The sequence below is a fragment of the Acinonyx jubatus genome, chromosome E4, assembly GCF_027475565.1.
Source record: "Acinonyx jubatus isolate Ajub_Pintada_27869175 chromosome E4, VMU_Ajub_asm_v1.0, whole genome shotgun sequence".
Lineage (NCBI taxonomy): Eukaryota > Metazoa > Chordata > Mammalia > Carnivora > Felidae > Acinonyx > Acinonyx jubatus.
The window spans coordinates 9171688-9195723 of NC_069395.1; the positions used below are offsets into that span (position 1 = coordinate 9171688).

Sequence of the window (24036 nt, forward strand, 5' to 3'; positions counted from 1 at the left end):
TGCGCCGGATGCCCCGCCCTGGGGGCGTGGTTTCGCGGGGGCTCTGGCGGGGGGCGGGGGCGGGGCCTGGTCCCGGCCACGCCCCTCCTTGCCAGTGGCCAAGGGCGCGGCACTTTCACTTCGCTGCAAAGCTGCGGTCTGCACCAGGTCTGCACCAGCCGAGCGAAGGTGATCCAGGTGAGCGCCGGCCCCCTCTGCCATCCCGAGCTGACTAGGGACGCCCTCCTTTTCCCCCTTCTGGTCTGTACACCTCTGTCTACCTTTCCATTCCCCTTGCCTTCCACCATCCCTGCATCCTCCCCCCTGATGGAATAGGTTTGGAGCGTCGAAATGGGGCCCACCTCAATGTCTGTCAGGCAGGGAGATTCTCAAGGTTAGCCCTTCAGTTCCTTCCTTTCCTCTCCTCCTCTCCCGGGGCTGTGCAGACCCGGCGCTCCTTGTTTCTGCCTCCCAGGGCCCACCTGACCTTGCCAAGTGCCCCTCTGGTGCAGAGGTTGGGCGGACAGGACACTGCAGGGGCGGTGGGCGGTGCAGGCCCGATCAGTAACAAGTGCCCCGGGAGCCCTGCGCCTGCTGCGGATGCGTTGCTAGGAACCCTCGGGGAGAGCCTCCCAGGGAATTGAGTTTGTTTTCGCTCTGCCTCATCGAAACGTTTGTCCATTAGTACTGGAACCCTTAAGTGGGTCATTTCCTACCGCTGCCTGAGAGCAGGAGACTCCGCAGGGGAAGAGGACTCTTTATGGACGGTTCTGCACTGGGTTTCAGAGCATTTTACTCCTTATCTGTGTCACTGCAGGGAGCCCCAGAGCCACTGCGGTGGGGCAGCTACAGGGCGGTGAAAAGGGGGCTGGAGAATTCACTAGTGAGTCATTCCCCGAAGTTGTGGCTTGTGCTATCCCTTTTTTCGGGCCACGAGTTTACAAGCTACTTTGTAGCTTAGGAGACAAGTGGGTGTGGGGACAGGAGGTAAAGGAAAAGCTGAGACCAGAGGGTATGTAGGAAAGGAGTTGGGGCTTTAATCCCTCGACTGGAGAAAAGGAGTCCTAGAGGGAAGGACACAACTGCTGTGCAGACGTATGGCTCTTTGAGGGTGCTGTGGTCCTAGGCCTGGTCGTGTGGGAATGCGGCAGGTTTGAGATTTCCTCTGTGCGTGGGAGCTGCAGCGAGGGCTTCTCTTGGGAAATCTGTAGATCACAGGGAGCCTGCAGTTTCACCCAAGGTTACTGGTCAGAGTTCCAAGGCTGTTTTAGTTTAATGAATTCAGTAATTAAGAGCACAGTATCCTAGTTAGGGATTCAAGAATGTTTATTCTCACCGCAGTTAAATGTAACTAAATTAACTAAAACTAACACCTGAAATCCAAAGAAGTACTTTTACCCCTGGAGGACGTTCTGTTAAGCTTCCAAAGTGACACAGTGTTACAGAAATAGAACATTGTCGAGCAATTTTTTTTTTTCCCTGAACCGATGTTACTATATATAAAACAGATCTGCTAGAGGGATACTGTGGCCAGCTATAAGAAAGTGCACGCCAGGGGCTGCTTTAGATGAGGGAACAAAATTGGAGAATGGCAGTCTTCCCCCTAATTTAGATTTCCTCCTGCTGGCCTAGAGTCCTGAAGAGACACAGTCATGAAAGGGAATTTCCTAACCTGGAGGACAGCAAAGGGACTGCATCCATGAAAGAAAGGGCTTTACCCCATTATCCAGAGACATGCTGAAAAGCCCCTGGAACAATCTGGAATGAAGTGGATGACCAAGCTGTCAAAATGCAGTTAGTGCCTACTGCATGCACAGGTAGCTGTATTTAAACATATTCTTCCCTATATTTATATTTAAATATTCTGAATCTGTATACAGAATACCGCTGTGAACCACAATCGACCACGAACCATTTTTAAGCAATGTTTAAAAGAATCTCCATATTGCTGAAGTTACGCAGCCGAATTCATTAATATTACTTATGAGTATACCATCCTCCTGAAAGAGAAGAGTTCAGCAGTAAGGCTAGGATACTACTGTGGAAGGAGAATTCCTTCCCTCACTGTCTCTTGCAGCGTCTACCTACCTATCCGTCTTGGTGAGGAGAAAAACAGCAACGAGGAGACAGGAAAATTACATGACCTTCCAAATAACATTTGCAGATACCTTTCAGGGATTTCTGCATTTGCGATTTTAAGTCCCCGTTTACCCTCTGAGCTCTTTCCAGAGCTGAGCTGTTCATTAACGGGAACTCGGGTTCTAATACGTCGGTGCCTTAGCTCACTCTTTTTTTGATAAGTGGTATTTTACTTCTCCAGCCGGAGCAACGTGGATGATTTGGGCACAAGCTTCATTCTAAGTACTGTCAGGTACAAAGAGTTAGACTCCCGTTTGAGGCAGGAGCCAGCAGCCCAGGTGGGTCCCTTCATCCAGAACGTCTGGTACCCTAGCAAGGGCCCAGCAGCTGCTAGGAATTAACTACAGTCTGCCCAGTTTTTTTGTGATGGAAAATCCAACTGGTGTCACAGTGACTCATTGGAGATTTTTGTTTTCCTCTTGTGGAAGTCAGGGCTTAGTTTCCCCATGACCTCCATTCAGTTCCTATGTAATGCCGGTTAAGGCACAGGTTACGTAGAAATCATGATACGAAAAGTGCCAATCGCTGTTGATTTGCTCCTTTGCAAACCTGTGCACCTGAAAGCGGAAGAAGTTTTCCCTTCCTGTAATCTCTTGTCATCCGGCAGTGCCTGCATTCATTAAAAGAAATTTAAAAACAAGTAACTTTTTGGATCTTTTCCAAGTTTTTTTTTTTTTCCTTCCAATTAGAAAGTTCTGAGGCTTTAATCAGTCAAAGACTTGGAGTTAATTATTAGCTCTCTATTCCTATGAACATATTTTATGCTCCGGAGACAGTTTGGGGGAGATAGAAAAATTGCAAAAGAGATCAGGTGTGGTCAAACTTGCTCTCCATTCTCATTAAGAGGCAGTATAGGCAAGGGTTGAGAGCACAGACTCAGGAGCCAGGCTGTCTGGCTGTGTATGAGGTCAGGCTTCCTCTGCGATGGCTGTGTGACCTTGGGCAAGATTACTTAACCTCTCTGATGCTCAGCTTCCCCTTCCTGTCTGTTGTGTACTTGCTGTTTTCCTTCCCTGTGTTCTCTCTCTCGCACATCACAGTTTATGTCCTCAGAGCCTTGCTCTCAATCTGTTACCCTCCTGCTTCATGGTCCTTTCTATGTGGCCTCCATCCATTCACTGTGTCTTCTAGAAGGTCAAGCCCTTCTCTCTGAGTCTCGATCGCCCTCGTAGCCCTGCGCACCTCACGCATTGTCAGTATGTAGTGGGGGATAATTCAGGGAAGGAATCATTCCAAAGCAATACTGAAGAAGGTGGTAGGTGTGGGCTTAAGGCAAGCGTTCCATTTAGGTGAAATGGTTTGTCCTACGTTGACTTCAATCAAATCAGCTCCACAATGAGTTGCTACGAGATTTTTATTTTCTTGCGCGTCCCATGGCTTCTCCTCATTCTTTCCCTTGTCCTCTGAGGTCGGCGCCTTCAGACCATGGGAAATGTCCCGCAGCCTGTCGCTGGGATGACGTCTCCCAGGGGGCTCTGCTCCAGATGGGCCAGCATGACCCAGGGCTTCTGGGTGAGGTGCCGACACATCAAGGAACGCTCGCCCCATAGAGCCTTTTGTGTCAAGAATCTGAGAAGGTTTGCCATCACACCAGCAGGCTTACCTAGAATTTGCCCTGTCTTGTTACAGTCTACTCTTCGTAGATTCCTGAGGAGTTGAATTAACAGTTTTTTCTTCCAGGGGAGATTCAGTTCCATTCAGGCATGTGTCTTTAGTGTCTTTTCGTACAGAAGTCAGACTCCAGAGAAGATAGCGGATAATTAGCCCACTTGGCCTTACTGGGGTTTATTTGTGTCCGTGCAGACTCGCCCCACACAGAACTCTTCCCGGGAACTTGGCCATCACGCTGATCCCGCCCTCCCCCACTCCCGGTCGGCGCAGTTAGGTATTAATTATTTTCAGCACCGACAGTGGCCGTTTAACTATAAAGCTGAATATATTTGGATTATAACACATTTTTTTTTAAATTTTTTTTTTCAACATTTGTTTATTTTTGGGACAGAGAGAGACAGAGCATGAACGGGGGAGGGGCAGAGAGAGAGGGAGACACAGAATCGGAAACAGGCTCCAGGCTCCGAGCCGTCAGCCCAGAGCCTGACGCGGGGCTCGAACTCATGGATGGCGAGATCGTGACCTGGCTGAAGTCGGACGCTTAACCGACTGCGCCACCCAGGCGCCCCGTATAACACATTTATCTCTTAAAGGGCACAGATCTTCTACCCTGCTCACTGATAGCTAGCTTCCACTTTCCAAATGTTCACCCAGGAACATTGACGAGAATCGAAGAACATGAGATGCTGGGGAAGTACCACTCTGACCTGCCTCTGCTGTTCCCCTCACTGAGTTAATGACTGAGTGCTGGATACGTAATGGTATGCCCGTTCAGCTAACTTCACGTTTAGCCCTCGGAGACCTATCTACCAAATGTGCAATGCAGCCGTGGGCAGTATTTTTCCTCACCTGGGTTATTATTCCTTCTCTTAAACGTCCATGCACTTTAAAAAAAAAATCTAGCCATCTTGTGAAACTTAGACACTCACACAGACCTTATCATCTGTTTAACGTAGAAGCGTCCAGAACTGGCACTTTGAAAGTGTAGGATGGACGAAAAGAAATCCTGTGACTCTTTTCTCTCCCATCATGGAAACAGGAGATGCCTTTTGTGTTGTTTCCCTCCAGGTTCTTGAGCTTTATATGGGTTCAGGAGGGGTCAGCTGCCCTGCCTGAGATGATTTGGAGAACCGTTCATTGGTAGAAACACCTAGAGGCAGAGGGGAGGCTGGGCAGCTACCCGGGGGAGCTTGAAGCAGGCTAAGCAGACACCCAGCACGGCCTCAGAGGTTTCTGAACCACCTTCCGGCATCGGGGACTTACGGAAGTCCATTTGGGACGATCAGACCAGCCCTTAAAGTCACCGGCTTCGGGGTTAGCCTTGTGAAAATGGTGGCCTTTGCCACATAAGATAAGGGGCCATATGTAAGGAAGATTGGATTAATAGCACAGGGAGCCAAATGAGAATTTTAAGGAAAGACTGGGGAACAGCTCCAAGTCCGTCTGGGAGTGCTTTATCTTCGTCCCATTCGTGCGTGTAGAAGAAAGGACACCACTGAGAAGTTACAGTACAATTTGAGGAGAAGGGTCTTGCGAATGGAAGTAGGGGCTACCATGGTCCAGGCTGGCTTTTGTCTGCTCGTTTGAGGGCAAAGAGAAAGCTGAAAGGTGAAATCCTTTCTCCCTTAAAAAAGACAGTTAGGGGCACCTGGGTGGCCCAGTTGGTTAAGCGTCCGGCTCTTGATTTCGGCTCAGGTCATGATCTCACGGTTCGGGAGATCGAGCTCCGCATCGGGCTCTGGGCTGACAGCGTGGAGCCTGCTTGGGATTCTCACTCCACGCTGCTCTCTCTCTTTCTCTCTCAGTCTCTCTCTCTCATAAATAAATAAACATTAAAAAAAACCTTTTTTTAATCTAATTAATTTCATTTAGCTAAAGATCATGTGGCTCAGTTGGTTGAGCGTCCGACTCTTGATTTCAGCTCAGGTCATGATCCCAGGGTTGTGGGATGGAGCCCCGTGTCAGGCTCCACATCCAGATTTTCTTTCTCTCTCTCCCCCCCCCCCCCCGCCCTTCTCCCCCTCTCGCTCCCTCCCTCTGCCCCCTCCCTTCTTACACTCACTCTCTCTCTCTCTCAAATTAAAAAAAAAAAAAATTAAGAGCCGCAATTAAGGGTGGTTCAATTAGTTAAGCCTCCGACTTTGGCACAGGTCACGATCTCATGGTTTGTGAGTTCGAGCCCCAAGTCGGGCTCTGTGCTGACAGAGCCTACAGCCTACTTCAGATTCTGTATTTTCCCCCTCCCCCGCTCAAGCTCTATCTCTCCCTCTCTAAAAAATAAATAAACATTAAAAAACATTTTTTTTTAATTTAAGCAAAGATAAGTTAATGTAACTTCTTGGCTCAGAAGCAATAATTTGAGGCAGGTTCCCAAATCTGTAAAGCCTGCCTTTTGCCCCATTTGTACCGTGTTGATTGCGCCCTGGGGGATTTTCGCTGGCCGCCCAGAGGGACTTGAGTAAGTAGTGAAAGAGAGCTCTACCCCAGGAGCCTTCTGATGAATGTGGTCCAGGACGTGTTCTGGGTAATCCTTGTAACTGGAGGAACCCCTGCCCCAGTGAGATAAGGCAGGAAGGGTGGCGGCAGTCCCTGGAAGGAAGGTCGAACCGTGTGTAAGCACTGGGGTGGTGAGGTTTCCAGCGAGTCTGTTGGGAAATTCCTCAAGGGACCACCTCGGGCAGATGTCCTAATGAAAATCCGTGTTGCTTAACTCAGGCACTAGCATGGAGTGCGTCTTCTCCTCTAAACCCAAGCTTGATCCCCTTCCCAGGGGAGCCTTTGCAGGGGTGCCTTGTGGCTTTCTTAAAGTCGCCTGGGTGCCCGCTCACTGGCTGCACTGAACGTTGTTGCCCCAGTGCTGCCCCTGCTCCTGCCCCCCACTGTCCCGTGGCCCCACCAGTTACCAGGGCACTGGGCACCCTTGTTCTCTAATCTCCCCCTGGGCTTTTCTGCTGCCTCATGGCCCGTACCCCACCTGCTTAAAATACTGTTCCCAGTTTTCTTTCCTCTCCTTGATATGTCCTCAAAAAACCATGTTCACCTATTAAATACTCTGATAGATTAAAAAAGCTACAAATACAAGTGTTGCCGTTTTAAAAATATATGTATTCTAGGGACGCCTGGGTGGCTCAGTCGGTTGAGCGTCCAACTTCGGCTCAGGTTGTGATCTCACGGTTCATGGGTTCGAGCCCCACGTTCGGGCTCTGCGCTGACAGCTCAGAGCCTGGAGCCTGCTTTGGATTCCGTGTCTCCCGTCTCCCTGTGCTCCTCCCCTGCTCACATACACTCTCTCTCTGTCTCTCTCAAAAATAAATAAACATTAAAATTTTTTTTAATATATTCTAGAAATAATTAGGTTGCTGCAGTATTCTCAAAAAGGGCATCTATGGAAAACTCACAGCTAACATATTTAATGATGAAGGGCTGGAATGCTTCCCCCTCTAAGACAGGGATCAAGATAAAGATGTCACTTGTGTTCAACACTGTCCTGGTTCCAGGGCGTCTGGGTGGCTCAGTCGGTTGTGTCTGACTCAGGACTTGGGCTCAGGTCATGATCGCACGGTTCATGGGTTCGAGCCCCATGCTGGCAGGGTGGGGCCTGCCTGGGATTCTCTCTCTCTCCCCTCTCTCCACCCCTCTCAGTTTGCTTTCTCTCTCTTAAAGTAAATAAATAAACTTAAAAAAAAAAAGAAAAAGCCACTGTGTTAGTTCTAATTAGAGCAAGCAAGCAAAAGAAAGAAAGAGGCTTCCATCATGGAAAGAGAAGAAGTAAAACTGTTTTTGCAGGTAACACCATCCTGTTTGTTAAGGATGACAAAGACCGTGGATCTACCTGTCCCTTCTCCTGGGCTCTCGCACCCTGGCTCGGTTCCCCAGCTCTGCCCCTGAGCGGGAGCTCTGCAGAAGTGACCCTCCTCATTGCTCCCTGGCTGGGGGAGAAAACAGTCGAACTCCTCGGTAAGGAGCAAACCCAGCAGAGGGATGGATGTAGTAGCAAAGAGCTAGACCTCGCTGTCCATCTGCTTATGTTCAGACCTCAGCTCCGTACTCACTGGCTCTGGGACCTTGGACAAGTTGCTGAACTCTTCTTTGCCTCAGTCTCCCCATCTGTAAAACGGGGATGATAACAGTAACGACCACGTAGGATCATTATGGACATTGTTAATTTATGTTAACTCTATTACGGGCCTGACAGAGGAGAAGCAGTAGGTCTTAAAGTAGATGTGTTCAGGATGTAGTGATAATATTATTCCCCATTTTGCTATTTCGGCCATATGGGACGAAGAATTCCATGGGGAGTTAGATGGAGGTCCCACTGGATCCTTAAATAGGCCTTTCATCTGAAGTCATGTTGCCGATTGTTTAGAATTTGAGGGACACTTGGCCCGTGACATTGGAAGCAATCATCTGAAGAGCTCATCCTGGACCATAATGACCACCACTCTCGAAAGATGAAGAGTATTCAACTCTGATTCGTTTGCCTGGTGGGAAAATCTGGTCTGACAAGTGACCATGACCATGAAAGAGAGATCTGGGAATCTACGAGCTGTCCCAGGTTAGGCTCACAAGAGAAGTCTCAGAAGAGACTGAGCTGTCTTACCTACCTGTGTTGGTTTGGTCTGAGCCCTCTGTTCAAGCTGAAAGAAGAAAGCAGTCTCCTGACAGGCACATCCTCCGTGTGTGATTGTGAACATCCTCTGATCTCATCAGCCCGTCGGGTTCTTAAGGATGCTGTAGAGAAGGGGGCCCCTCACGAGCCTCCAAGGATGTTGGTAGAATGTGGACCGCCAAGACAGGATCGCCAAGACAGAACTCTACCAGTGGTTTTAGGATTGGATAAAATCAACACCTCCCGAAAACTGTATCTTTGCCTAGAACAGTGGTTCATAAAATGTGGTCCCTGACCAACATGATCATCTAGGAACTTGTTGGAAATGTAGATCCCCAGGCCCCATTAAGCCCCGAGGGATCTGAGACCCCACCTGCGGGTGGGGCGTGTTTTAACAAACGCTTCAGGTGACGTTGATGCTGCTAAAGTTTGAGAACCACTGACCTGGAACATAAGACAGCACTGTATCGAGTTTCCGTCTTCATGGAAGTAACTATAGCAGACGTCAGCAGGAGACAGATTCTGTGCCCTCAAGGAGCATATTTGGAAATGTATACTATTTTCATTGGTCAGTATGCAAGGTACATGTTATAATAGCTCACTGATGAGCGCGCAACAAATGTGCAAACATTCAAAGGCAAGCCTGCAGCCCATGCGGGTCGGTCGGGAGTGCAGGTGTCATGGAGGAAGGGGGAGTACTTAACACTGGACCAGGATCGGGCAGCGGGAACAAATTTAGGAGCAGGGCTGCTGGAGATGTATTGCCTCACAGACTGCTTCTTAACCCTCGACACATGGGCTTCCACTTTCTACCATTGCCCTGAAACCTGGCTGTCGGGGCACCTGAGGGGCTCAGCTGGGTGTCTGACTGGACCTCAGCTCAGGTCATGATGTCGCAATTCATGAGATCGAGCCCCATGTCGGGCTCTGTGCTGACAGCACGGGAATCCTGCGCTGGAATTCTCTCTCCCTCTCTGTCTGCCCCTTGCCCACTCACACTCTCTTTCATCCTCAAAATAAATAAGTAAACTTAAAAAACAAAAACAAAAACCTGGCTGTCAAGGGGTCCCACTCACCAAAGCCAAGAGCATTTGGGAGGCGACACTTCCTCTGTTAACACATAACAGGCTCCCTCACACCTTTCCTCCTGTCTGCCTCTCAGCTTAGTCCCTGGAGGGAGAGCCAGCAGGTGATGGCTGTCAACTCTGCTCGTAGAGTCCGTCTCATAATCCAGACGTGTCTGTCCTCTCTAACCCCATCTCCTACTGCTCGCGTCAGCTCCTGGGGCCCGGCCGCACCGGCTGCCTTCCTGGCCCACCAGTGTGCCGGGCTTTCCCTCATCTAGGGCCTTTGCACTTGCCGCTTTTTCTTGTTGTTAATAAATTTATTTAGTTTTTTAAGACTTATTTGTGAGAGACAGTGCGCAAGTAGGGAGGAGCAGTGGGGGGGCGGGGCGGGGACAGAGGATCCGAAGCGGGCTCTGTGCTGACAGCAGAGAGCCTGTTGCAGGGCTCCAACTCACGAACCTTGAGATCATGACCCGAGCCAAAGTCGGACACTTAACGGACTGAGCCATCCAGGCACCCACTGGCTGCTTTCTCTGATTTGAATATTCTCCCTGCCCCCTCCCCCCCCCCCAAAATGTCCTGTTGGTGTTTCTTCCTCATTCCTGCATCACTGCAAATGTTGCCCTAGCAAGGAGGTCTTCCTGGTCTCAACTGAGATATAATTGACATATGAGATTGTGTAAGTTTAAATGTCTCAAATATTTATTGATCCCTTGGCATGTTTCCGGTCAGTCTTCTGTCCTCCTTAGAATGTCGGTTCCTTAAAGGAGAGGGGGACCCCATCTTGTCCACTGCTGTGTCCCCCACACTTCTGCAGTGCTGGCATATAGTGAGTGCTTTCCATGTTGTGACTGAGTAAGTGAATTAAGTGTTCTTAGACACATTATGCTGTCCACACTGGGAATCTACAGAGAACAATTCGAATCTATTTCAAATGGTCTCAGAACTAATTTTTTTTTTAATTTTTTTTAAGGTTTATTTTTATTTCTGAGAGAGAGAGAGACAGAGAGAGAGAGGCAGAGCATGAGTGGGGGGCAGCAGAGAGAGAGGGAGACACAGAATCCAAAGCAAGCTCGAGGCTCTGAGCTGTCAGCACAGAGCCCGACGCGGGGCTCAAACTCACACACGGTGAGATCATGACCTGAGCCCAGGTCGGACGCTTTACCGACTGAGCCCCCCAGGCGACCCAGCACTAGTTTCTAAGTCGGAGTACCTTAACTGATTTGTAGAAAAATCAGTATCTCCTTATTTAGGAAGTATTACTTATGTGGGCAGACATGCACAGTTATCAGTGTTTACAAGATGCCTCCGTATTTGGACCCACGTTTATTAAATGCTCATACCAGATGCTTACCTAGTTCATTTCAGTTAATTCCTCAAACCATCCTGTGAAGTACGTAGTTAGTATTCCGTTTTGTAGAGAAATTAGATAACATTCCCAAGCTCGCAGAGCCAGTGTCTGAACACACATCCATCTGACTCCAGAATTCCTGCTGTCTCTGCTCCTGTGGATTTTCCCATAGGAACAGACAAATCAGAAAACAGTCTGTTAGGAGTAAAGTTCCGAAAGGATCTCTGCTTTTACATGAGTGATAAGTAATTACATTAAAAATAAAATCTGGTTTCTTTTAAGCCTTCAGGTTAATATTCTTTCAAAAACTCTTTTGACTGACTCATCTCCAGAACTCTCCGGAAACAGTTAACTGAAAGCTTACACCTCTGAAACACTCATAAGGGAGGGAAGAACAGAAACGCTTCTGTCCTATTTCTGCCTTTCTCCAAGACATTCACTTTCATTTTGAAGGGTATTTTTGTACCCGGTTTCTTTTTTTTGTTTTAATTTTTTTTAATGTTTATTTTTGAGACAGAGACAGAGCGCGAGTGGGGGAGGGGCAGAGAGCGAGGGAGACAGACTCGGAAGCAGGCTCCAGGCTCCGAGCTGTCAGCACAGAGCCCGACAAGGGGCTCGGACTCACGAGCGGTGTTGATCATGACCTGAGCCGAAGTCAGCCGCTTAACTGACTGAGCCACCCAGGAGCCCCTTCGTCCCCAGTTTCCGATCACTGCTAGGAAGGGGGGAATCTGGAATTGGGTACGTGTTATATTTGCCTTTTCCCCCAGTAGAACAGGAGCCTCATGAGGGCAGGGACCAAAGTCTGGTGTGTTCATCTCTTCATCGCCAGCACTGGACCTGTGAGTGGTAAACTTGAATAAGTGAGTGCCCGCTCACACCCACACAGGGATGAGCCTCTCCTGCTGCTGCGGTGAGGGTTTCCATGACTACGGTTTGCTGATTTCCACGGTCGGTCAGCGCTGCAAACCTGCTTCCTCCTGAATACCTCCTGCTTTTCCGAGATTTTAACACAGCTGTCTAAGAGCTCAGAACAAGAAGTGAACGTATATCGTTTTAAGTGTAGTTTGCTGTTTTAAAATAGCAGCCCTAAATTATAAACTCTTAAACATATATTGCCACTTAGTTAAGCATCCCCTTTCATAACTGAATCAGGGCAAAATTAACATTAACACATGTGATATAACCCGATGCCCGAACACTTCTTGAGAGTTTACCACGTGTCAGGCATCCTGCTGAGCGTTAATGGCTTCCCCATTTCCTCCTGGAGACACCCACGAGGGTGGGTGGGCACCACCCTTGTCTCCCTCTAAGGAAGAAGGAAGCCCAGGTTGCTGAAGTGCAGGGAGGAATGTTCCCAAGGACACAACAGCTAGGAAGGTGAGAATCAGGTTGAGTTCAGTGTCCCTCCACAACTGCAGCCCTGTCCCGTGCATTGCACAGAGCAGGTAAGTGACAAGGGTCAGCCTAGAAGTCACATAGGACGGTATGACGGGATTCGTAACATATTGCCTGTTCCTCTGCTTTCTCAATTCCTAATTGTCAGGCCACTTTCTGTAGAATTTTTTTGGTACATGTCTGCTCATTTTGGAAATGATAGAAAAGTACAAAGGGAAATCTGTAATTTACGCATCTAGAAATAATTATGCTTATGATTTGGATATTTTCTGTTATTGAGAAAACTAAGATTATATACTACATACACTTCTTTTTAATAATTTTTTTTAAGTTTACCCCTTTATTTTGAGACCGAGAGAGAGAGACTCCCAGGGGGGCTCCGTACTGCCAGCGCAGAGCCCAATGCGGGGCTCAAACTCACAAACCCTGAGATTATGACCTGAGCCAAAATCAGACACATAACCAACTGAGCCACCCAGGCGCTCCTGTATACACTTTCTGAGGTTTTTTTTTTTTTTTTTTTTAAACGTAACATGCTGTATGTTAAGCCTGTTTCAACATCTTTACTTGTATGTGCACCGTTTTTAATGGTTCTACAATATTCTATATTATGGGTGCATTAATTAGTCCTCTCTGCTTGGTCATTGCGCCATTTCTGTCGCTGCTGTTATAAATACTGTTCAAGTGAATGCCTTTGAACCAAATCTGTCTGAGTTTCTGATTGTCACCTCCAGCTACGTTCCCAGTGGAGTTCATGAATCAAAAGGCACAAACGATGTCAAGAACATCCCCGTTGTTAGGCTGCTCTCCAGATGGTTCTATTTTACACTTCCCCCTCTGTGTAATAGTGCAAACTAGGTACCTTTAAATACGTACCTAAGTAAATTTCTTTTTATACAAATCATAACTTCTAATGTATTCAGCTGGAGGGTGACAATTAACAAATGCCATTACACAGCTAAGTGGGTTGCAAAGGAACCCATACCTGCTTTGGTGGTTGGGCACCACGTGCCGTGTATCTGGTGCCACAAAGACCCAAATCTAGGGCAGAACTCCCACCCCCAAGACAACCTCATCTTCTTGCCTCAATAGAAGGGTTGCTGGTGACACAGAGCAGGCATGTAATCAACAAAATGTTGAGTGTTCGAACGAACGAAAGCCACTGCCCTGGGGCTATCTGCTGGCTCCAGGCTGGGACAGCCTCGGGCGTGGCTGCCGCTGCCTGGGGTGTGGCCACTGTGAACTGAGCTGCCTCCACTTCACCAGTGCGCACACCTGCACCTGAGCCCACAGAGGCCAATCTTTAAGGGGTGGGAACGTCCGTCTCTGCCCTCGAGTCCTCCGAATAGAACGATTCAGCAAAAGATCGGGGTTGGTTTTTTTTTTTTTTTTTTGAACCCTATGTGAATTAAGCTGATTCTCTCCTTAAAGGACAAGCCTTACCCATTTTCCAGTCCCTACTGGATTTCTGTTTTCAAACCGCAGTGGGGACAGAGCCTTTTTCTGTGTTCTGACCTCCTCTTTCTCTGCTTCAGAGGTTTCAGTAGATACTTGTGAGGGGAACAGAAGGAAACTTGAATTGCTTAAGCGCCTTCTTGATGCCTGGCTCTGTGCTAGGTGACGAGCCTTATGTGAGTTGGAGGCATGATTCCCGAAAGCCACCTGGAGTTGCGGCTTGCTTTGTTGATTCTGCAGGTGTCAATAGTCACAGGCTGTGCCCGGCGTGGAGAGGCCAGACAAACACAGTCGCCCCGCGTGGGAGCTTGTAACTGGCCGCTGTCTGGTCTAGCCCCGATCGCACCAGCTAGTGCTGGAAGTGCTGACTGCCAGGCTGTATGAAGCGGGGGTCCTCACTCGGTGGGAGCGTGAGGGGGTGTCAGGAGGGCCCGTCCGACAGGCGGCTTCCTGGACTTTGCTCTTGCACCTTTGCAGGTGTGTCCAGGGCTCCTGCAGGGAGAGGCTCAGGGAGGGGAGGCACTTTCCTCCCGTCTGACACACTCACTGTCCCACAGCTGATCATGTGGTCTTTTGCGAGCCTCCCACTCTAGCATTGGACTCTGGGTCCCCCTTCCTGTACGTTCTCTGCCCTTCAGAGGTACTTTGTGTTCCCGGCTCTGCCTGCCCCCTTTTCCCTAATACCACAGTCAGCGTAGCAAGGTGGGGGGAAGGTAACTTTCACTAGAGTGTGAAAGCCTATGAGGTTTAAACTCCCAGATTGCATGTATCCTTTGCAAGAGGAGCTCAGTAGTAAATATTAATTCCTAATTGTGAATTTTTGAGCATTCGCCTGAGTGTTCATTGCTTTGCCACAGAAACATTCAGCCAAGAGGTGCTTATCTGTCCTGCCACTCAGCCGCTTGTATCCCAAGCCCTTGCAAACCAGAAACTCCAAGGTCAGTGACTAAGCCATGAAATTCTACTGTTTGGCCTGTGCCTGAGCATTCGGAGAAGAATTCTAAAACCTGCTCTGGTCTTCGTTCTCTTCTCATCCACCTGAACCTCGATTTCCTTTTCTGCCAAGTGAAAAGGCAAGGCTCCGGAGATGGGGTTCTCGGTCCAGGCCTCTCAACTCGCAAACTGTGACCTAAGCCAAGTGTGCTTCCTTCATTGTCCTTAAACAGGTGGCTTCTGACCGAGCGAGTGACAGCTTCATTTTCAGTGACCTGTTTGGCCCAGTGTGTTGAACTCAACGGACATCAGATAGATTGGAAGGCTCGGTCATTTTTATCTTCAAAGAGGCGTTCGGAATTCGCCCTGTGTTTTTATTTTAATAACTAGTACAGAAGCTTCCTCCGCAAGCTGACTCTGAATTTCGGAAGCAACTAATTTACAAGAGAATGAGAGCAGGGAAGTGGAGGGCAGCCTGACTGCTTGCTGTTGCCATACCTGATGGTGGGGACATGGTGGCCAGCAGGCCCTTCCTATGCTGAGTCATGCAGACGGCTTTTGGGGGTGTGGCCCCCACCCGGGTGAGGTGGGGTGGGCGCCCCTCCGGAGCAGCTCCGTGAAGAACGTAGGAGGGGGACACTGGTAAGAACCGTGGATCGTGGCAGGTGGGGCACAGACTTTTGGGGACTTCAGCCCCAAATGTCAATTTTCAGACCTAAGCAAAACGGGTTTTTTTCTTAATGTTTGTTTATTTTTGAGAGAGAGAGGGATAGAGACAGATAGCATGTAAGCAGGGGAGGGGCAGAGAGAGAGCCACACACACACAGAATCCGAAGCAGGCTCCAGGCTCTGAGCTGTCAGCACCGAGCCCCACATGGGGCTCGAACCCACGAACTGCGAGATCGTGACCTGAGCTAAAGCTGGACTTTTAACCGACTGAGCCACTGAGGCGCCCCCAAATCCCACACTGAGGAAAGTGCTGGGACACTTCTCAGTTTGCAAATGGGCTTAAAAGGGGACATTGGAACCAAATTGGAATCTAAATTTGAAACCCAGCTCTGATGCTTTCCATTTCAGACCTTGGGCACATGATTTCACCTCTGGGTACTCTCTGGACACAGGGGTAACTCACCGTATGGTCAGGGTGACTGGAAACACCTTGGGGCTCGGTAGCCCCTCCCGGGCTTACAGGCGAGATTGCAGCGAGCCTGTCATCGAGATGGACGTTGTAAACTGAGTGCAGAACACACAGGAGCTGCTTGCCTGGGACAGCCTCGTGCACGGTGGGTGGGCAGTAAGGGTCCCAGGAAGCCCTGCCTCTTCCCTGTGTCCTGCCTGTCCTCGCCCGTCTCCATCCCGTGACCAAAGCTCAGAGAGGTTGGGGGGCAGCACGAGTTTACCTTGAGATGATGAGGGTTTCCTCCCAGCTGCCAAGTTTTCTTCTCCTTGACGTCCAGTCTGTTTCTTCTCTCTTCTTCTGGGGCAAAACAGTGGCTAACACAGCTAAGATTGCAGAACACTGAAAATGCTGAGATTCACTTTTTCTCCAAGCATTCCATGGGGGGATTTTCCAAATATGCAGAAACGTTGGAAGAATTATACACTGAACATCCTTAGAGCCACCACCTGGGTTCCATAGTTAACATTTGGCTCTGTTGGTTTATATTGTCATTTCTTGATGCATTTCAAGAGGAGTTGCAGGCAGCAGAACATGTCACGGGCTAGTCTTGGAGTGAGGATTCGATGAACAGCCTGGGCTCCCCTGAGCCTCCCAGAGCTGGGTCTCTTTGCAGCGTGACAGGCTCCAAAGCCATGCTCTGCTTTCAACGCACTAGATCTGGGTCTCCTACCTGTGATGCCTCCGCTGCTATACCAGAGTGTGCCCCAGGATCAAAGGGAGTCCGACCCCTTGCCCTCACAGTGTCCCCCATGCCAACAGACATACAAACAAAGAACTTGGAATCATGGTAAACTTACTGCTTCATATCCTGCTTCCGTCTCCCTCCTTCCCCCTCTCTCCCCCTCTGCTCCTCCCTCCCTCCATACCCCCTCTCTACAGTTGAATATATCCTTTAGGATTTTGCCATGTTAAGCTTTTTTTTCAAAAACATAATTTTTAGCAGCTATATCTTTCTATAGCAATGACTACTGCAGAGGTATAGCTACATCTCGTAAATGTAACGTTCATCAGAAGAGAACATGTTATGATAATATTGTATACTTTTTAAGTCTGTTTATTTATCTTGGGGTGGAGGGGCAGAGAGAGAGAGAGAGAGAGAGAGAGAGAGAGAGAGAGAGAATCCCAAGAAGGCTCCCAGCTATCAGCACGGAGCCCCGTGGCAGAGGGGGGTGGCCGGACTTTCAGGAATCGTGAGATCGTGGCCTGAGCTGAAATCAAGAGCCGGACGCTTAATTGACTGAGCCACCCAGACACCCCAGACCTGAATAACTTGTAAATTCTGTTGTGTGATACACAGGAATGTCTCCATCTGCCTCTTAGAAACATCTTGTTTACTCACACCTTTGTGGTCTAGGTATACCTTTGCAGGTAATGACGCGCACGGCTCCAGGCCTCCCTCTGTGGGGGTCTACCGTGCCGGCTGGTATCCTAATGTCTTCTTCCTTCCACAGAGCCAACATGGCCGTCCTCTCTAAGGAGTATGGTTTTGTGGTTCTAACCGGTGCCGCCAGCTTTATCATGGTAGCTCATCTAGCCATCAACGTTTCCAAGGCCCGAAAGAAGTACAAAGTGGAGGTGAGTGGGAACGTAGACTTGTCTGGGGCTAGAGCTTGTTTTCAGTTGTGGAGGGAGAGGGGCGACGCCAGCGGTCAGCAGTGGCAGTTGAACTACACCCCTTGGAAACGCTGCCCCTTTCCGGCAGGAGAAAGGCAGGGAACTGAGGGGCCCTGCTGGGGAGCAATTTCCATCTTGTTTGTCCTTTGTCTTTCCTGTTGGAAGACCAGGTGTGCTGGGACAAGAACAGGATGCTTTTGGCTGGAGCTAGGTGCCGGGAAGAGTTATTTTCTAAAGAGGGTTCAACAAGGGGGACTTCATCAAAACAAAAAGCTTCGGTGCAGGAAAGGAAACCGCCAACAAACTGAAAAGGCGACCTACTAAATGAGAGGAACTATTTGCAAATCATACATCCCATAAGGGGTTAATTTCCAAGATACATAATTCACACAAGTCAATAGCGAAAAAACCAAGCAACACAATTTAAAATCGGGCAGCAGACCTGAACAAACATTTGTCTAAAGAAAATACGCCAATGGCCAATAGGTACATCAAAGGGTACCCGACATCATCACTAATCATCAGGGAGATGCAAATCAAAACCACAAGGAGCTGTCACCTCACACCTGTTGGAATGGCTGTGTTCAAAAAGACAAGAAATGACCAAAGCTGGTGAAGATGGGGAGAAAAGGGAACGCACCGTTGGTGAGAACGTAAATTGGCTCAGCCACTATGGAAAACAGTATGGGGGGTCCACAAAAAAATTAAAAATAGAACTGCCATATGATCCAGCTATTCCATTCTGGGTATTTATCCAGAGAAAGTGAAAACATGAACTCGAAAAGATATGTGCACCCCCATGCTCGTTGCAGCACTATCTCTAATAGCCAAGATACAGAAGTAACCCAGGTGTCCATCGGTGGATGTGTGGGTAAAGACGATGTGGTATATATACACAGTGGACCACTCAGGCGTAAAAAAGAATGAGATCTTGCCATTTGTGACATGGATGGACGTTGAGAGCATTATGCTAAGTGAAATAAATGAAAGATAAACACTGTATGATCTCACATATGGAACCTAAAAAAAGCTAAAATGTACAGCATGGTGGCTATAATTAATTTTTCTATACCGCATGTTTGAAAGTCGCAAAGAAAGCGACTCTTAAGTGTTCTCATCAAAAGAAAAACAAATCTGCAACTCTGTGGGGTGACAGTAACTAGACTTACTATGGTGATCGTTTCACAATACATACATACATCAAATCGTTACATTATATACCTGAAACTAATATAAGGTATGTCCATTATACCTGGGGTTTTTTTTTTTACATAAATAATAAAATAAGCTAGAGAGGGCTGAATGGCAACAGTATTTCCTGGTGTGCCACTTTAAAAGTGATGTCTTGGGGCGCCTGGGTGGCTCAGTTGGTTAAGCGTCTGACTTCAGCTCAGGTCATGATCTCACGGTTTGTAGGTTTGAGCCCCGCGTCAGGCTCTGTGCTGACAGCTCAGAGCCTGGAGCCTGCTTCGGATTCTGTGTCTCCCCTTCTCTCTCCCCCTCCCATGGCTCATGCTCTGTCTCTGTTTCTCAATAATAAATACACATTAAAAAAAATTTTTTTTTTTAATAAAATAAATAAAAGTGATGTCTTAAGGTGATTTTGTTTCCCAAATAGTGAAGAAGCCTGTGTTGCTGAGGTTAGCCTGAGCTCAGACACTGGACATAAAAAGGAGCTCTATTAAATGCTCCCTTTATGTAGTTCCAGATGATCTAAAAGGGATAATTACCGAGGTTGTCCCTGGTGAGCACATTTAAACGTCTATTTCTGTTTAGCAACTTATAATTAGACTCTCTGACTAGAGCTTCTTTTAAAGTTTTCATATATTGATTTTCGTTTGTTTTTTTAATGGACATGTCCATGAAAATTCTCACACACTTACTGTTCCCCCATTAAGGAAACTCTTAAAAGCTTGTGGCGTTGGATCACTCTGGGGAAGGAGCTATTTCCCTGTGGTGTCTTTGTGAGGTACTGGAAACTCACCCGTGATGGCACCATGTCAAGAGCACGGAGTTTGCAACACGCGCTGCCTCCGTCCCTTGTGCAACTACGGCACAGACCTACATTCCTCGCACCGGGTATTAACAGAAATGCATCGGATCTGCTTCTGGGAGTTGAGACCCTTCTCCCTGCAGATATTTAAGCAGAAAGCGATCAGCTGTCAAGGGCATAATAGAAGCTGCTTGAGGATAGGTTATCTTTTAGGGTGGATTGTAACTCAACACCGAGTGCTACTCTTGACCATTTGATCCACACGGACTTTGTCTTCACAGTATCCGACCATGTACAGCACGGACCCTGAAAACGGGCACCTTTTCAACTGCATTCAGCGCGCCCACCAGAACACGTGAGTGCTGGCCCTGCCGGGTGCTGGGGGGGTGTCTGTAGAGTACGTGCTTTCCGCCCAGCACCTCGGCCTTTACCACTGTGTGCTGAGTAGCAGCTGTGAGAACGATCATAGTAAGGCACCTCGCCGAAAGTGTCGTAAAAGGGGGCACCTGGGTGGTTTAGTTAAGCATCCGACCCTCGATCTCAGCTCTGGTCATGATCTCACAGTTTGTGAGTTTGAGCCCTCCCATGGGGCTCCAAGCTGACACCGTGGAGAATCCCTGCTTGGGATTCTCTCTCTCTGCCCCCGCCCCCCCAAAATATCTAAATTAAAAAAATAAAAACTATTAAAGAGTCGTAAAAATATGTATGTGAGCAGATTAAATATTGTGAGTTGTTAGCATAGCGAGGTTCTGGATGATCTTTTCAAAAATGTCTTTTGCATCGCATCGTCCATCTAGAGCATTTGGAAGCTGTCCTATCTGAGATGAGCTTGAATCTCCCAGCCCTGGGGAGGGGGCAGCTGTGGGCTTGGGAAGGAAATCTACTGAAATTCTCCAAGACCTTCCTCGTGGGCGTGTTAGAGCCAGGGCTTTGGCCCAGTGTGTTCTGAGTTACCCTTACTCCCACGCAGAGAAGAGAGGGTAGATCCTGGTGGTGGGGCTGCTCTCTCTCCTGCATGTTCAGTTTTACTCTCAGGTTTCTAACTTGGCAAGTTAGTAAGGGGCTCTTCGTTTTACAGGACGTAAGTCGGTGGGGCCCTTTCTAAAAAAGTTCTCTGTCTATTCCAGGTTGGAAGTGTATCCTCCTTTCTTATTTTTCCTAGCTGTTGGAGGTGTTTACCACCCGGTAAGTTTTTCCGGGGGGGGGGGGGTTTCATCTGTTTGGATTTAGTTCGCTGCGCTATTTAAGGAAGAGACAGCAGGAAAGGAACACGTACTGAACACCACCGACATCTATTTAAAAGAATTGCATTCAGCTGCTTCTTACAAAGCTAATCTTTAAAGTAGGGCGAATTTTCCCCACTTTTGACAGGTGAGGAGAAACCTCTTGGGGACTGTGTAACTGTCACGGGGCAAAGAGCTACCTGCAGAATAGAAGAATAAGAATTTGAACCCAGGTCTGTCTGATTCTGGAGGGTTCGTGTCCGTAGTTGTTATTGGCCACAAGCATTTACTGGTCCCCTGGGGTTACAACAGTGAACAAAACAGGCAAAGGTCCCTGGTTTACTCTTAGTTGGGGTCACAGACAGAAGTCAAATGGGTACAGCATGTGATTAGGCTAGAAGGTGATGCTGACGGGAGACACCTGTCAGCGGGGTGGTCACGTGAGGATCGTGCTGCTTGCGGAGGTGACATTTAAGCAAAGGAAGTGAGAGTCAAGCAAAACGTTAAGGTGAGGGAGTAGGTGCTGCAGGTGTTTAGATACCTTCCAGACAAAGAGCGAGGGCGAGGCCCTGAGGCAGGAGCCCACCTGGTCTGTCTGGTGAACAGGGAGAAGGGCAGGTGGCCTGAGGGGCGAGCGGAGCCTTCTCGGCCAGAGAAATGCTCTGCACTTCACCTTAACCTAAATAAAGCAGGTGTGTCTATGCCCAATTAAGTGCCAGTGGGTCTTGCCCTGGACAGAACGAGGTTCCCTTTCAGGGACCAATTTCCACTGAATTCTTTTTTTTTTTTTTTAATGTTTATTTTTGAGAGAGAGAGCATGCAAGTGAGCAGGGGAGGGGCAGAGAGAGAGGGAGACCCAGAATCTGAAGCAGGCTCCAGGCTCTGAGCTGTCAGCACAGAGCCCAAGGCGGGGCTCGAACCCACGAGCCGTGAGATCGTGACCTGAGCTGAAGTCAGACACTCAACAGACTGAGCCACCCAGGCGTCCCTAGTTTCCCCTTAATTCTGACCAGAGTGCTGACACTTTGCATTTCTGGTCCTCAGCCTTCCGTGGGCCTCTGGTCGGTACCTGAAGGGCCTTGTGCTTTTGTTAGAAGCTCCCAGAATGGCACACCTGTAGCCCATGGCCTTGAAGTTCATATGGTTTTCAGAGTCACGTCTGCTGTCTTAGAGAAGACACTTCTTCCTGTGCCTCTAAGGGGCCCCAATCCGTGCACGTGGCTGGACGAGCCCGTCTAAACAGTCTCTCCAGCTAGGTGTCACCGGCTGTCACCCGCATCCCCTTTTCTGTCCCTCTTCCCTAGACGCCATTCCCTGTGCTTCGGTCTTTAAAATACTCTAAGAACTGCTAGACGACGAGTACGTGGGTCCGAGGTTGATGGTAACTCTGCAGCCTTAGTCTGGCACGGCCTGGCAGAGACCAGCTTGCACGTGGTGACTTACGGGCCTGGGGTTTGTGTTTTTAGTGGTTTCACGCACCTGATCGCGAACTTTACCCCCAAATCAACTAAACAAAGTCCTGAGCTACTGACCTTGCCCCCAGTGATGCACTTGGAGACCGTGACGAGCGATGTTGCACGTTCCCGCACAGCCTCCCTTTTTCTCCAGACTCCTCCTGACCTAATGGTCACCCCAGGATGGTGCCCAGTAGGACTGTTCATCTTGCAGGAGTTGTACTCTCTCGGGCGTAATGGGAAGGGGAAGACCTCCCCCTCCCAGCACCTCCTGTGCTGGGGTGACAGTACCACACGTCACGTCCACCTTTTCTAGCAGAGCCCCTCGCCCCTGTGCGGCCGCAGCACAGCCCCCTACCAACCCCCCGACCCTGGCGGGGAGCCTCACGGAGCGATGAGGGGGCAGGGGTCCCAGGCTGCCTCCTGTTCACAGCCCCATGGGAGACGACCGGGCTTGGGGTTCACCCTTCGAGCCCCAGGCCTGCCTCTCCCTCTCTTGTGCTCCAGCACGTGTGTGCCCCAGGGCAAGCCAGGGCCGGGGGGGGGGGGGGGCTCCTTCCATCGAGGCCGGCACTCCTCTCCCGTCTGTGTGGGGTTCGGAGAGGGATCACAAATCTCTGATGTTCCCGAAACAAATAACATCCCTCTCATGCGAAGTTTGGTATCTTCCCATAACCGGGAAAGTACTATTTTCTTAACACACTGTGCCATCAAAACCCGAGATGTTAAAGAACATGTGGCTGTTTCTTGTTAAAGAACATGTGCCGATCCTAACACAGCCCTTCTATTTTAGCGCGTAGCTTCCGGCTTGGGCTTGGCCTGGATCGTGGGACGAGTTCTCTACGCGTATGGTTATTACACAGGAGGTAAGTGCGCACGGACGTCTGCCAGGGAAACAAATTTCAAATCTTATGCGACTCTAGTTTTCTTCTTAGCAGGGCTTTAAGAAAAGGGGAAGTAACTTGACATTTAGGTGAAAGGTCTGGTATCTTCTTTCTGCTAAGTTTTCAAGAGTAACAAAACTTGTTTTTACTGAGCGTTTTCTGTGTCACTTGCTGCTCTAAGACCTTTGCGTATGGTGTCGAACCTTATGGCAATTCTAGGATATAGATGATATTATCCTGTTGTATAGATGGGGAAACTGAGGCTCAGCGCTTACCAGTGTCCACTAGTTAGCCAGATTCACACCCAGGCAGCCTGACTCCAGAGCCCCCGCTCCTAATTCCCTACTGTCAGTAGTGTGCCCGAGAGAGAAGGGGGGGGGGGGAGATTCCTTTGGCTGTGCTTCTGAAAGAGGGGGAACACTCCCAAAGGTCCTGGAGCAAAGTTGCTCTGATTATTATCCCATCGTTTTTTTAAGGTCCAAACAATACTACCGTGACATTTTTTTAAATGTTTCTGTTTATTTTTGAGAGAGCGCGCGAGTGGGGGGAGGAGGAGGGGCAGAGAGAGAGGGAGACACAGAATCTGAAGCAGCTCCAGGCTCCGAGCTGTCAGCACAGAGCCTGACGCGGGGCTCGAACCCACGAACCGTGAGATCATGACCTGAGCCGAAGTCGGAGGCTTCACCGACCGAGCCACCCAGGGGCCCCAGTCGTGGCATGTTTCTTTGCGTGTAGTATCTGACATCCTGACAGCTTTCGGCCAGAGGTTGGTTGACCTCGTGAGACCAGACAGTTGAGGTACAACCCGAGAGGCCTCAGGTAGGGTGGCGTGTGGATATTGGAAGCACTGTCCTTTCGGGGACACCCCCAGTCACTTCCCTTTCTTCTGTTACAGAACCCAGCAAGCGGAGTCGGGGCGCCATCGGCTCCATAGCCCTCCTTGGCCTGCTGGGCACAACCGTGTGTTCTGCCTTCCAGCATCTTGGTTGGGTTAAAACCGGCTTGGGCGGGGGGTCCAAATGCTGCCATTGAAGAATCGTAGCCTGTTTAAAAACTCCCGTTCATTTTGAGTGACTTTTATTTTCAGTTACTTTTTTTTTTTCTAAATATAATAAAAACCTACCTGGCATTAGCCTCATACCTAAA

At 49.0% G+C, this 24036-nt stretch overlaps 1 protein-coding gene across 2 annotated transcripts; it reads left to right on the plus strand.

Moving 5' to 3' along the window:
* The first annotated feature begins 30 nt into the window (after positions 1-30).
* On the plus strand, positions 31-24036 carry MGST3 (microsomal glutathione S-transferase 3). 2 transcript variants are annotated; one of them, XM_015061636.3, is made up of 6 exons: positions 31-177; positions 17174-17297; positions 19611-19684; positions 20457-20514; positions 22800-22872; positions 23786-24036. In XM_015061636.3, the coding sequence occupies exons 2-6, from the start codon at positions 17181-17183 to the stop codon at positions 23920-23922; spliced, it is 459 nt and encodes a 152-aa protein (XP_014917122.1). In that variant the 5' UTR covers positions 31-177; positions 17174-17180; the 3' UTR covers positions 23923-24036. The 2 variants fall into 2 exon arrangements, with proteins under 2 accessions (XP_014917122.1, XP_026930834.1); XM_027075033.2 differs by lacking the exon at positions 31-177 and adding an exon at positions 14485-15046.